The sequence below is a fragment of the Ovis aries genome, chromosome 14, assembly GCF_016772045.2.
Source record: "Ovis aries strain OAR_USU_Benz2616 breed Rambouillet chromosome 14, ARS-UI_Ramb_v3.0, whole genome shotgun sequence".
In the NCBI taxonomy this organism is placed as follows: domain Eukaryota; kingdom Metazoa; phylum Chordata; class Mammalia; order Artiodactyla; family Bovidae; genus Ovis; species Ovis aries.
The window spans coordinates 66,135,116-66,149,205 of record NC_056067.1 but is presented as its reverse complement, the minus strand read 5'-3'; the positions used below and the strand labels follow the sequence as shown (position 1 = coordinate 66,149,205).

Here is a 14,090-nt window from a genome sequence, read left to right as displayed (position 1 = left end):
CTTCTGAATGTTGAGTTTTAAGCCAACTTTTCACTCTCCTCTTTCACTTGCATCAAGAGGCTTTTTAGTTCCTCTTCACTTTCTGCCATAAGAGTGGTGTCATCTGCATATCTGAGGTTATTGATATTTCTCCTGGCAATCTTGATTCCAGCTTGTGCTTCTTCCAGCCCAGCGTTTCTCATGAACTCTGCATATAAGTTAAACAAGTAGGGTGAAAATATACAGCCTTGATGTACTCCTTTTCCTATTTGGAACCAGTCTGTTGTTCCATGTCCAGTTCTAACTGTTGCTTCCTGGTCAACATACAGATTTCTCAAGAGGCAGGTCAGGTGGTCTGGTATTCCCATCTCTCTCAGAATTTTCTGCAGTTAATTGTGATCCACACAGTCAAAGGCTTTGGCATAGGCAATAAAACAGAAATAGATGTTTTTCTGGAACTCTCTTGCTTTTTCCATGATCCAGCGGATATTGGCAATTTGATCTCTGATTCCTCTGCCTTTTCTAAAACCAGCTTGAACATCAGGAAGTTCACGGTTCACGTATTGCTGAAGCCTGGCTTGGAGAATTTTGAGCATTACTTTACTAGTGTGTGAGATGAGTGCAACTGTGCGGTAGTTTGAGCATTCTTTGGCATTGCCTTTCTTTGGGGTTGGAATGGAAACTGATCTTTTCCAGTCCTGTGGCCACTGCTGAGTTTTCCAAATGTGCTGGCATATTGAGTGCAGCATTTTCACAACATCATCTTTTAGGATTTGAAACAGCTCAACTGGAATTCCATCACCTCCACTAGCTTTGTTCGTAGTGATGCTTTCTAAGGCCCACTTGACTTCACATTCCAGGATATCTGGCTCTAGGTGATCACACCATCGTGATTACCTGGGTCGCAAAGATCTTTTTTGTACAGTTCTGTGTATTCTTGCCACCTATTCTTAATATCTTCTGCTTCTGTTAGGTCCATGCCATTTCTGTCTTTTATCGAGCCAATCTTTGCATGAAATGTTCGCTGGGTATCTCTAATTTTCTTGAAGAGATCTCTAATCTTTCCCATTCTGTTGTTTTCCTGTATTTCTTTGCATTGATCGCTGAGGAAGGCTTTCTTATCTCTCCTTGCTATTCTTTGGAACTCTGCATTCAGATGCTTATATCTTTCCTTTTCTCCTTTGCTTTTGCTTCTCTTTTCACAGCTATTATTAAGGCCTCCCCAGACAGCCATTTTGATCTGATAGATAGAGTGCCTGATAATCTATGGACGGAGGTTTGCAACATTGTACAGGAGACAGGGATCAAGGCCATTGCCATGGAAAAGAAATGCAATAGCTGCATAGTATTCATAGTATTCACCCAGCTCAGAGAAGGCAATGGCACCACACTCCAGTACTCTTGCCTGGAAAATTCCATGGATGGAGGAGCCTGGTAGACTGCAGTCCATGGGGTCGCTCCGAGTCGTACTCGACTGAGCGAGTTCACTTTCACTTTTCACTTTCATGCATTGGAGAAGGATATGGCAACCCACTCCAGCGATCTTGCCTAGAGAATCCCAGGGACGGAGGAGCCTTGTGGGCTGCCTTCTATGGAGTCGCACAGAGTCGGGACATGACTGAAGAGACTTAGCAACAGCAGCAGCATTCACCCAGGTGGCACTAGTGGTAAAGAACGTGCCTGACAATGCAAGAGATGCGGGTTTGATGCCTGGGTGGGGAAGATCCCTTGGAGCAGGAAATGGCAACCCACTCCAGTATTCTTGTCAGGAGAATCCCTTGGAGAGAGAAACCTGAGGGGCTATAGTCCAGGGATCCGCAAAGAATGGGACCAGACTGAAAGGATTTAGCACCTGCACACAGTATGCAAAGCTTCCCAGGTGGCTCAGTGATAAAGAATCCCCCTGCAATGCAAGAAACGCGGGTTTGATCCCTGGGTGGCGAAGTCCCCTTGAAGTGGGAAACTGCACCCACTTCAGTATTCTTGCCTGGAAAATTCCACTAACGGAGGAGCCTGGCAGGCTACAGTCCGTGGGGTTGCAAAGAGTCAGATGCCACTGAGCATGAGTACATTAAAAGTTGACGTCCACTCACATGACTGAATTCGCCATTTGGTGAACACTGATCAAGGCCAACCAGGTGGCAGGCTCAGGGTACAACAGCCAAGTGTACAAGGTGAGACCGTTCACCATTCCCCTACTTGAGCTGGACTGATTTTCAGTAATGCCTGTGAATATCCAGTGGAACAAGAATCTAACAAAGGCTGAGACACCTGCCTTTGCCCTTTAAAGAGGGGATTGATTGACTCAGATAATTTGGGGCTTGCATGATGGATCTGAAGCTGAGAAAAAGTTTCAAGCCAAGGGAATCTTTTCTTTGACTAAAACAGCTATTTATTTGGAAAATCTCTGATGCTGAAAACAGCAGACAATAAGAATTCTTATCTTAAGGAAAAAAATAGCTGGTAACATCTTTTTTTACACACAACAGGTGAAAAGATTTGGCTGGTTCACACATGAGTGAAAGATTTCAAATCTAGTAAGCCTTATAACAGTGGTTGTTATGAGAAAATGTGTCTGATCTGAATGCTCTCATGATACAAGCTCTAGTTTTTAAGGTGTTAGAGACTCTAAAGGATCATATTTGTGATTGTCATACTGAAAGCTACTCTTCCGTCTGAAGTAAGAAAACTTTAAAGTGTTCATAAAATGTAAATTACCACTTCCCTCACCTGCAAATCCAAATGAAAAATAAGACTGTTTTTCGTTTTTCTTTCATAAAATGTGTACCCTTTTTCGCCCCAGTTTTCTTTTACCGGATCAAAAGGCATGAAAACTTCCCATGTGGCACTAGTGGTAAAGAACCCATCTGCCAATGCAGGAGATATGAGAGATGTGGTTTCAGTCCGTGGGTTGGGAAGATACCCTGGAGGAGAAAATAGCAACCCTCTCCACAATTCTTGTCTGGAAAATCCCATGGACAAAGGAGCCTGGCAAGCTACAGTCTATGGGGGTCACAGAGTCAGTCACGACTGAAGCAACTTAGCATAAACTCGCTCATGACGACATCTTTGTTTAAAAAAAATTGTTTCTGGCTGTGCTGAGTTTTCATTGCTGTGTGAGCTTTCCTCTAGTTGCAGTGCATGGGCTTCCTGTCGTGGTGGCTTCTTTTGTGGAGCATGGGCTCCAGGGTGTTGCTTTACTGAGTATTTTTCAATGAACTTACATGGCCATCAAAAGTACAAAGGATAAATAAATTGTGGTATAGTCATTCAATGGGAAACTATACAGCAGCGAAAATAAATGAAATTGAGTCTCACAGATCAAAAAGGATAAATTTTGGGACTCTCCTGGAGGTCTAGTGCTTAGGAATCCACGCTTCCACTGCAGGGGGCTGGGTTTAGTCCCTGGTTACTGCAGGCAGGAATCCCTCAGAAGGAATGGAGTAGCCATCATGGTCAACAAGAGTCCGAAATGCAGTACTTGGATGCAATCTCAAAAACGACAGAATGACCTCTGTTTGTCTCCAAGGCAAACCATTCAATATCACGGTTATCCAAGTCTATGCCCCAACCAGTAACGCTGAAGAAGCTGACGTTGAACAGTTCTATGAAGACCTACAAGACCTTTTAGAAAACTAACACCCATAAAAGATGTCCTTTCCATTATAGGGGACTGGAATGCAAAAGTAGGAAGTCAAGAAACACCTGGAGTAACGGGCAAATTTGGCCTTGGAATGCGGAATGAAGCAGGGCAAAGACTAATAGAGTTTTGCCAAGAAAATGCACTGGTCATAGCAAACACCCTCTTCCAACAACATAAGAGAAGACTCTACACATGGACATCACCAGATGGTCAACTCTAAAATCAGACTGATTATATTCTTTGCAGCCAAAGATGGAGAAGCTCTATACAGTCAACAAAAACAAGACCAGGAGCTGACTGGGGCTCAGATCATGAACTCCTTATTGCCAAATTCAGACTTAAATTGAAGTAGGGAAAACCACTAGACCATTCAGGTATGACCTAAATCAAATCCCTTATGATTATACAGTGGAAGTGAGAAATAGATTTAAGGGCCTAGATCTGAAAGACAGAGTGCCTGATGAACTATGGAATGAGGTTCATGACATTGTACAGGAGACAGGGATCAAGACCATCCCCATGGAAAAGAAATGCAAAAAAGCAAAATAGCTGTCTGGGGAGGCCTTACAAATAGCTGTGAAAAGAAGAGAAGCGAAAAGCCAAGGATAAAAGGAAAGATATAAGCATCTGAATGCAGAGTTCCAAAGAATAGCAAGAAGAGATAAGAAAGCCTTCTTCAGCGATCAACGCAAAGAAATAGAGGAGAAGAACAGAATGGGAAAGACTAGAGATCTCTTCAAGAACATTAGAGATACCAAGGGAACATTTCATGCAAAGATGGGCTCGATAAAGGACAGAAATAGTATGGGCCTAATAGAAGCAGAAGATATTAAGAAGAGGTGGCAAGAATACACAGACGATCTGTACAAAAAAGATTTTAACGACCTGGATAATCACGATGGTGTGATCACTCACCTAGAGCCAGACATCCTGGAATGTGAAGTCAAGTGGGCCTTAGAAAGCTAGTGGAGGTGATGGAATTCCAGTTGAGCTATTTCAAATCCTGAAAGATGATGCTGTGAAAGTGCTGCACTCAATATGCCAGCATATTTGGAAAACTCAGCAGTGGCCACAAGACTGGAAAAGATCAGTTTCCATTCCAACCCCAAAGAAAGGCAATGCCAAAGAATGCTCAAACTACCGCACAGTTGCACTCATCTCACACACTAGTAAAGTAATGCTCAAAATTCTCCAAGCCAGGCTTCAGCAATACGTGAACCGTGAAGTTCCAGATGTTCAAGCTGGTTTTAGAAAAGGCAGAGGAATCAGAGATCAAATTGCCAACATCCGCTGGATCATGGAAAAAGCAAGACAGTTCCAGAAAAACATTTCTGTTTTATTGACTATGCCAAAGCCTTTGACTCTGTGGATCACAATAAACTGGAAAATTCTGATAGAGATGGGAATACAAGACCACCTGACCTGCCTCTTGAGAAAACTGTATGCAGATCAGGAAGCAACAGTTAGAACTGGACATGGAACAACAGACTGGTTCCAAATAGGAAAAGGAGTACATCAAGGCTGTATATTGTCACCCTGCTTATTTCACTTATATGCAGAGTACATCATGAGAAATGCTGGACTGGAAGAAGCACAAGCTGGAATCAAGATTGCCGGGAGAAATATCAATAACCTCAGATATGCAGATGACACCACCCTTATGGCAGAAAGTGAAGAGGAACTAAAAAGCCTCTTGATGCAAGTGAAAGAGGAGAGTGAAAAGTTGGCTTAAAGCTCAACATTCAGAAAACAAAGATCATGGCATCCGGTCCCATCACTTCATGGGAAATAGATGGAGAAACAGTGGAAACAGTGTTGGACTTTATTTTTTTGGGCTCCAAAATCACTGCAGATAGTGATTGCAGCCATGAAATTAAAAGACGCTTACTCCTTGGAAGAAAAGTTATGACCCATCTAGATAGTATATTCAAAAGCAGAGACATTACTTTGCCAACAAAGGTCCATCTAGTCAAGGCTATGGTTTTTCCTGTGGTCATGTATGGATGTGAGAGTTGGACTGTGAAGAAGGCAGAACGCCGAAGAATTGATGCTTTTGAACTGTGGTGTTGGAGAAGACTTGAGAGTTCCTTGGACTGCAAGGAGATCCAAAGAGTCCATTCTGAAGGAGATCAGCCCTGGGATTTCTTTGGAAGGAATGATGCTAAAGCTGAAACTCCAGTACTTTGGCCACCTCATGTGAAGAATTGACTCATTGGAAAAGACTCTGATGCTGGGAGGGATTGGGGGCAGGAAGAGAAGGGGATGACAGAGGATGAGATGGCTGGATGGTATCACTGACTTGATGGAGGTGAGTCTGAGTGAACTCTGGGAGTTGGTGATGGACAGGGAGGCCTGGCATGCTGCGATTCATGGGGTCGCAAAGAGTTGGACACGACTGAGTGACTGAACTGAACTGAACTGGGGAACTAAAATTCTGACAGGTAACATGGCAATACAAACAACAGCAACAAAAAACCCTACAGAAAGTGAAAAGGATAAATCTTGTAATGATAAATTTATGGAGCAAAAAATGCAAGTTGTAGATGAAATTCGATGCTTTTAATGAATGCAAAATGTGCTTTGTATTGTTTTGAAACAGACACATTGTAAACTTTCAGGAAACACATGGCGTGATTCTCATCTCAGTCAGGACAGTGGCTCTCCTGGAGGAAGGGGGGTTTCTATTCCAGAGGGCAATGTTTTCAGTAGCTACGCTGTGTCCGACTCTTTGTGATCCCATGGACGGCAGCATGCCAGGCTTCCTTGTCTTTCACTATTTCCTGGAGTTTGCTCAAGTTGGTGATTGTATCCAACCATCTCATCCTCTATCTCCTTCTCTTCTACCCTCAATCTTTCCCAGAATCAGAGTCTTTTCCAATGAAGAGAGGGGAACAAAGGGGTTTAGGCTTGTAGGTTGATGTTCTTTTTCATTATTTTTTTATTCAGGTTAGGAGTCTTTTCACAGGTTTCATTGAATCTCTTACAAATTTTTGTTTTACATATTTTTCTGAAAAGAAAACGGAGCAGACATCTAACATTAAATTCCAGGGACATGAGAAATTGGATGCTGAATGTTGAACTGGTGGCAAAGCAGACCTGTGAAAGGGGAGCCTCTGCATGGTCACCAGCTGTACAGAAACATCTTGACTTTCACCTGGAGGTGGGGGGGGGGTTGGTACTCAGAATCCCAAGTGTTGACCTTTGTGACTCTTAGAATATTAGCTGGAGAAAATGAGTTAATCCTAGGGTTTGAGAGCATGAGGTATTAGATTGGTGCAAATGTAATTGCAGTTTCGGACCATGAATTTTAAATCATTATACTAGGCTCAAAAACATTTTTATTAATCCAAATAGGAACGATTACAATCAAGATTTTGCCAATGAGAAATGTTTGCTTATTCCTATAATATAAAAATCCGTGCTTTAGGATTCAGTGCCCTCTTGGAAAGCATTTTCTGCATCCTCCTGTTTGTGGAAGTGGTTTTCCTGCAAAAAGTTCTCAAGATGCTTGAAGAAGTGGTAGCTGATTGGCCAGAGGCCAGGTGAATATGGCTGATGAGGCAAAACTCTGTAGCCCAATTCATTCAATTTTTGAAGCATTGGTTATCTGATGCTTGGTCAGGCATTGTCATGGACAATTGAACCTTTTCTGTTGACTAATGCCAGCTACAGGTGTTGCGGTTTTTGGTGTGTTTCCTACATTTGCTGATTATACTTCTCAGATGTAATGATTTCACCAGGATTCAGAAAGCTGTAGTGGATCAGGCCAAAAGCAGACCACCAAATCGTGACCATGACCCCTTTTTGGTGCAAGTTTGCCTTTGGGAAGTGCTTTGGGGATTTTCAGTCCAACCATTGAGCTAGTCATTGTTGGTTATCATATAAAGTCCACTTTTCATTGCATGTCACAATCCAATCAAGAAATGGTTCACTGTTGCACAGAAAAGAGGACACTATAAAACAACTTTTTTTTTTTTGTCAGCTCATGAGGCATCCACTGATGGATGTTTTTCACCTTTCCAATTTGCTCCAAATGCCAAACAACCATAGAATGGTTGATGTTGAGTTCTTTGGCAACTTCTCATGTAGTTGTAAAGAATCAGCTTCGATGATGCTCTCAGTTGGTGTCAACTTCTGATGGCCGGCCACTACACTCCTCATCTTCAAGGCTTTGTCTCCTTTGCAAAACATCTTGAACCACCATTGTGTGTTCATTAGCAGTTCCTGGGCCAGATGCATTGTTGATGTTGCGAGTTGTCTCCACTGCTTTATGATCCATTTTGAACTCAAATAAGAAAATTTCTGGAATTTGCTTTTTGTCTAACATCATTTCCACTGTTGTTGTTCAGTCGCTAAGCTGTGCCAAACATTTTGCGACATCATGGACTACAGCATGCCAGGTTTCCCTGTCTTTCACTATCTCCTGGAGTTTGGTCAAACTTACATTCATTGAGTTGTGATGCCATCCAACCATCTCATCCTCTGTTACCCCCTTCTCTTCCTGCCCTCAATCTTTCTCAGTCTAAAATAAATGTAAAATCAACAGCAAGTAATATCATTACCAAAAGAAAAACATAAAATGAGAAATATGCATTCAAATTATATATAACATAACCACATTTATTTAGAATGTATTCCAATATCAATATCTGAGCAAATCCAGGAAAAAGTGAAGGACAGGGGAGCCAGGCGTGCTGAAGTCCATGGGATTGCAAAGAGTCAGACTCGACTTAGCAACTGAACAACAACGACAAAAACAGTATCAAACGGCAAATTTGAACAAGCAAAATCTGCAATTGCTTTGGCACCAAACTAATAACTTCGAGTCTAGCTGACTTGTACTAGTTATTTTATTGTTGGTGACCCTACAACCCAGCTCATAAAATGCCCTGCTGCTGCTGCTAAGTTGCTTCAGTCATGTCTGAGTCTGTGCGACCCCATAGACGGCAGCCTACCAGGCTCCCCTGTCCCTGGGATTCTCCAAGCAAGAATACTGGAGTGGGTTGCCATTTCCTCCTCCAATGCATGAAAGCGAAAAGTGAAAGTGAAGTCGCTCAGTCGCGACCCCATGGACTGCAGCCTACCAGGCTCCTTGGTCCATGTGATTTTGCAGGCAAGAGTACTGGAGTGGGGTGCCATTGCCTTCTCCGATAAAATGCCCTACTTTTTCCAAATAATGTGTCCTTGACTCAACCTCCCTTTACCTTTCATTCTCATCTGGCTATGATGAAATGGAACCAGCTGGAGCCCTTCACTTGCCATGGGGTGATCACATTTTGGACATCTCTCAGAGGAAGCATGTCCACGGAGAGCAGAGATTCTACTACCGCTCTGGTCTTTTCCCATTCAGAAACCTCAGTAACAGCTCAGACACAGCCCAGACTTCTGTAATAGAGGCATCCAAAATGGCTGTTTGGCCTAGTCTTGGCCACCCCATCACTCAGAGAGAACAGGGTACCATCCAGCAAGCTCCCGTAACTTGGAGAGGGCCTGGACAAAAGGGAAGCAGCTTCATCACACACCTGTAACACATTCTCCACTCACCCTTGGTAAACAGCTCTGCACTGAGAGGCCATCTCCACGCTTTGTTCTCCATATTAGGGTCTGGACTGCAGCCCATGATGCACAAACTTGAACCCCCTGCCTGTTGGCGCTACCCTTAAAATACTAACCTGTCCGCAGTCTGACCACTGATTCCCATCCACCTTGATTACTGCATTGGTTCAAAAGTCATCACGGTCCTTCTCTCGCCCTCTTGAGCCTATTCTCACAAAAGCCAGAGTGAGTGATCCTTTGACGCGGCCAGGGCCTATGGCTGCTCTCCTCAGACCCATGCCCTGGCTCACAGCAGAGCCATTCTAATGCCCGTAGGCTCTCTCCAACCCGTCACTCACTCTGACCATCTTACTGTTGTTGCAACTAAACAACAGAAACGTGGGTGGACAAATTAACAGGCGAGGCGAATGAGTAGTAAAGAGTAGGGGCCAGGAGGGCCAGAATCCTCCGGGCAAGGGTCCCTTCTAACTCCTTTCCTGGAAAGGAGGCCTCGGTTCAGCAGACTCACATTCAATTCGTAACAAGGGGTAGGGCTTCATCTGTGAGCAGAAGCTCAAAATTAGGTTCCTCGTCCGAAAAGGGTACATAACAGCCCCTTCCTTACAACTCTTTAACTACTGATGAAAAGGAAAGCGCTTCAACAGACTTCAACAAAGTTCCTACAAAGTGCGGCTGCCGTGAGCTGCCATTTTAGGGACAGGCAAACTGAGGCTCGCCGGGCGGCGGTTTACCGAGCTTCCCCACCCGACAGCCGGCGCGGGCCGCGTCGAGGACAGTATAGCCCACCTCGCCAAGGCCTCGGACACTGCTATCCCAGTAAGTCCCTAACAGGCGGAACCCGTGACAAGCGCCGCTTGGAGAATTTGCCAAGAAGGCGCTTCCGGTCCAACCGGAAGCGCGCCCCTGGAACTACCACTCCCAGTAGCCCGCGCGACGCGTCCCCATCGACGCCGGGGGAGAGGCCGCCATTGTCCGCGGCTGAGGTGAAGCGGTCGCCCGGGCGGTGGGGTTATTACTGTTGCCGCTGCCGCTGGCCCGAAGGATAGGGAGAACGGGCGGGGAGAGGCGGCGCCTACACTTGGCGGCTGGCTCGCCGCCAGGGCAGGTCCCTTGGCCCGCCTCTGGCTTTGCGGAGGCGCTGGATCGGCTGGGAGGGCCCGGGTGAGCCCCGCGCGTCGGGCCTTTGTCCCCCGGGCGGGAACCCCAAGCTCACGGCCGAGCCGGGAAGAATGTGAGCGCAACAAAAGCCGAACGCCCTCGGCGAAGCGAGCGCGAGGTTGTCTAGCTGCTCGCGGAGAGCAGCGGTCACTGGTCAGCAGGGGTGGGAGGCCGGCGGCTGCGATCCAGGTGAGGTCCGCCGTTACCGGGACGGGCTGTGAGCATCGCACCCACAGCGGGAGTGCGGAGGAAGTCTGGGATGAGAGGCCAGAAGGCAGGTGGCGAGGACACCTCCGAGATCGTCCCCAGGAGTCCACCTTGTCTTTCCCGACAGGCGTTTCTCGTGAGAACCCGTTCTCATCTGTCATAGAGGGAAGTCAAAAGTGACTTGGGAACAGCCCGGGGCTCCTTTAAAGGTGCAGTGACCGGATGACTTTGTCAAGTTGCAGACAAGCGTGCAGAATATTTACTGTGCCAACTTCGAGTTTGGGCGCAGATCCCGGTGCTCCCGGTGCCCATTGGGCGTTCCAGTGCTTTATACACGCTCCCAGAAATTCGCAGAGCTCTGCCAGTTGGCGTTGGTGCCCTCCGAGAGGTCGCAGAACTTGCATAAAAGTCTAGAATTTAGGGGGTTGGGTTGGTCTGGCCTCCAAATCTCGTTTTCTGTTGGCCCCTGCACAAAAGAGACAGATTTTTTTTTTTCCTACATAAGATTTACATAACTTAAAATTAACTATTTTAGCGTACAAGTCCGTAGTTTTCTTGTGCGTTCAGAGCGTTTTGCAGTTATCACCACTATATAATTCCAGAACATTTTAATCACCCCTCCCCCCCGCAAAAAAAGAAAACACCCCACCCTGAACCATTAAGCTGCCATTCGCCGGTTCTTCCCTCCCCTCAGCTCTAGGCAACTACTTACATATGAAGGTTGTGGGTAGATTTTACAACAGTTTTTGTTAAATCAATAGAAAAGCTCCCTCGTCGTTGTCAGTACCCGTCTCATGAGAACTGTTAACAAATTTCTCCCCCCTCATCCTGGACCATGCCCTTTTTCCAGCTAACCCGAGTCGTTCTTCATTTTTCTTCAGGAATTTGTTTTTGACTTGTAAATTGTTTTCTTTCAGTGCTCTGTAGAAGTCTTTTATTGTTTTTGTGGATGTGTTCTTATTCCCACTGTCTTTGAGAAAAACCATTTTTTGTCTTTTCCTACTTTTGTTATTAGGTGGGTTTTGCAGTTGGTTTTCAATAATCACCCAAATCCACTGCTCCTGGGCAAGCTCCTGGTGGATTGATCCTGCAAGATGGCTGCCATCAACCCGTGGGGTTCATGGGGTGAGTACAAATCCTGTTTCTTCTGGGCTTCCCCAGTGGTGACCTGCTGTAGCTAGGGGTCAGAGCCGTAGAGGGGCTAAGGGTTTTGGGGATTGGAGGGGGTCTCTTTTATCTTGGTACAGAATTAGAACTGAGTGAGGTTGTTTTGTTTTGTTTTTTAATTGGTTGTTTGTATAAAAGATAATGTAATTTTTGTGTATTTTATAGTTCTCTCCTGAGAAGTCTCATTAGTTCTAAGAGATTTTTCTGGTGATTTGTGGAATTTCTTGGAAGACAGTCATCTACAACCAGAATTTCTCTACCATCCCCATGTTTTTTACTCGTATTATTGTTTTTCACTGTACAGCGTTGGTTTATAATTTAAGAACAACATTAAATGGTGTCAGTAGTGTGTTTTATTTGTAAGTGATCTTTCATGTATCTGTCATTAAAGACATCAAAAGACCAGTAATGTTTCTTAAAAATTAAATGATGTTCAATTTTATCAGATACTTCTCCAGCCACTTAAGGAGTTCTGTTCTTAATTGTTCAGTAGCTGTATCATATCAATAAATTGCCTGAAAGTGACTCACTTGTGCATTTTTGCTATAAATCTAGCTTATGTTGTTTTTTTTTCCCCACACGTCTTTGGGCTCTATTTATGGAATTTTGTTGTGCGCATTAGTGAGACAGGTCTCCTTTTCCATCTTGTTGCCTTTAGTCACTGGCACCCCACTCCAGTACTCTTGCCTGGAAAATCCCATGGATGGAGGAGCCTGGTAGGCTGCAGTCCGTGGGATCGCTAAGAGTCGGACACGACTGAGCGACTTCACTTTCACTTTTTAGTTTCATGCACTGGAGAAGGAAATGGCAACCCACTCCAGTGTTCTTGCCTGGAGAATCCCAGGGGCGGGGAAGCCTGGTGGGCTGCCGTCTATGGGGTCGCACAGAGTCGGACACGGCTGAAGTGACTTAGCAGCAGCAGCAGCCTTTAGTCACTAGGATCAGTGTCACAGTCTTTTATTTTCCTTGTCCTAACCTGCCCCTCTGGTGTAGGTATCCTTATGGACCAGTCCTGGGGAATGACGACTGTTGACCCGTGGGCCTCCTGGGGTAAGTCAAGACCCTGTTTCCTCATCAGACACATTGGTTACTATGTTGTGGTCTCTCCCGTCAGTAACCGTCAGTAACCTGCCATTGCTGGAAATCAGAGCTGGTGGGGAGAGAGGAGGGGGTCTGGTCCAGATCCGTCTCTTGGCAGAGCTGGAACAGGGAAGGATCTGAACACATCCATGGGGAATCTAGCAATGAAATCTCCAGAACAGGATGCATGAGAATGCATGTGTGACCATTTGGGGCTCAGACCCAGAAAGGCTGTGAACAGGCACTTTATGACAGTGCCTCAGGACAACAGGGGATGGGTCATGTATTTAGATTTATTGTTTAACTTCTCTGGATCCCACAGCCTTCATCTGTAATGTGAGGAAGTGGATCTTTTCCCTTGCCCAAAAGGGAGGGACAGGGTCTGGAAGTAGTACTCAGGTGGGCCACTTCTGGCAGAGAGAGCTGCCTCTGTGACTTCACTTCCCCCCTCCCAGCTCTGTGCCCTCAGGACTCGACCTGGCAAGTGGAGGAGACTGCTGAGGAGAGGAGGAGGGCCCCAGGGCTCCCAACAGCCCAGGCCCAGGTGAGATGGGGCTTCTGTTTTTATCTGACAGGTTGCCTTCTTCCTAAGGTGTTGAGGGTGTCCCTGACCATCCCAGCTGATATGGCTCCTCAGTTTGCCACAGCGAAGGTTTGGATAGAGAAGGAATCAGCCAGAAGTTTATTGATTTCTGAGCATAGGTAGGGAGAATTCAGTTTTCCATGACTTGGAGCCTCACTGTCAACCAGCCTGTTCAGAGTCCTTGAGCCCCAGCTGTGCTGTGGGCTGTTTGGTAGATAAGGGTCAGTCCCTTTTGGCAAGCAGTCCCCTCCCCCTTTTCCCTCTCACCTTCCCCATATATTCAGTGCCTGACTCACATTGGTCCTATTTGCTGAGCTCTGTGCTTAGGGAGGGGAACAAGGTCAATTATGAGCCCCCATCCTTAGGAGCTCCCAGGCCCCTTTCCAGGGTGGTTTAGTCAGCTCCTGAGGCCTCACCATCTGCCTGGTGCTGTACATGTGATTCAGGACACAGGCCTGAAGTGCTTAGAAAGGCCGTGAGCCTTGGAGGAGCTGAGCACAACGGATGCCTTGGAGGTGGGACAGAGCCTGCATAGAGGCCATGTGCCGCAGCTGGGGTCCTTTTGCTGTGGAGAGGGAGGGTGCCTGAGAGATAGGATGCACCTGAGCCAAGAGGTGAAGGGGACACATCAACTGGATGGGCATAGCCTGGTGAGAGGAATCTGCCTTCTCTAGCACCATGGGGACACACTGCATGACCGGCATCTGGGTGAAGGCT

At 45.9% G+C, this 14,090-nt stretch overlaps 1 protein-coding gene across 12 annotated transcripts in view; it reads left to right on the top strand.

Moving 5' to 3' along the window:
- Positions 1 to 14,090, top strand: part of LOC101111481 (zinc finger protein 606) — a 68,738-nt gene that overhangs the window by 36,274 nt on the left and 18,374 nt on the right. For 8 of the 12 annotated variants that reach the window (XM_060399203.1, XM_060399205.1, XM_060399201.1 and 5 more), the window contains 3 exons: positions 11,559 to 11,668; positions 12,704 to 12,760; positions 13,246 to 13,334. In XM_060399203.1, the coding sequence (XP_060255186.1) occupies positions 11,638 to 11,668; positions 12,704 to 12,760; positions 13,246 to 13,334 (177 nt within the window). In that variant the 5' untranslated portion in view covers positions 11,559 to 11,637. The other 4 variants (XM_012094906.4, XM_012094907.4, XM_012094905.4 and 1 more) reach the window with 4 other exon arrangements.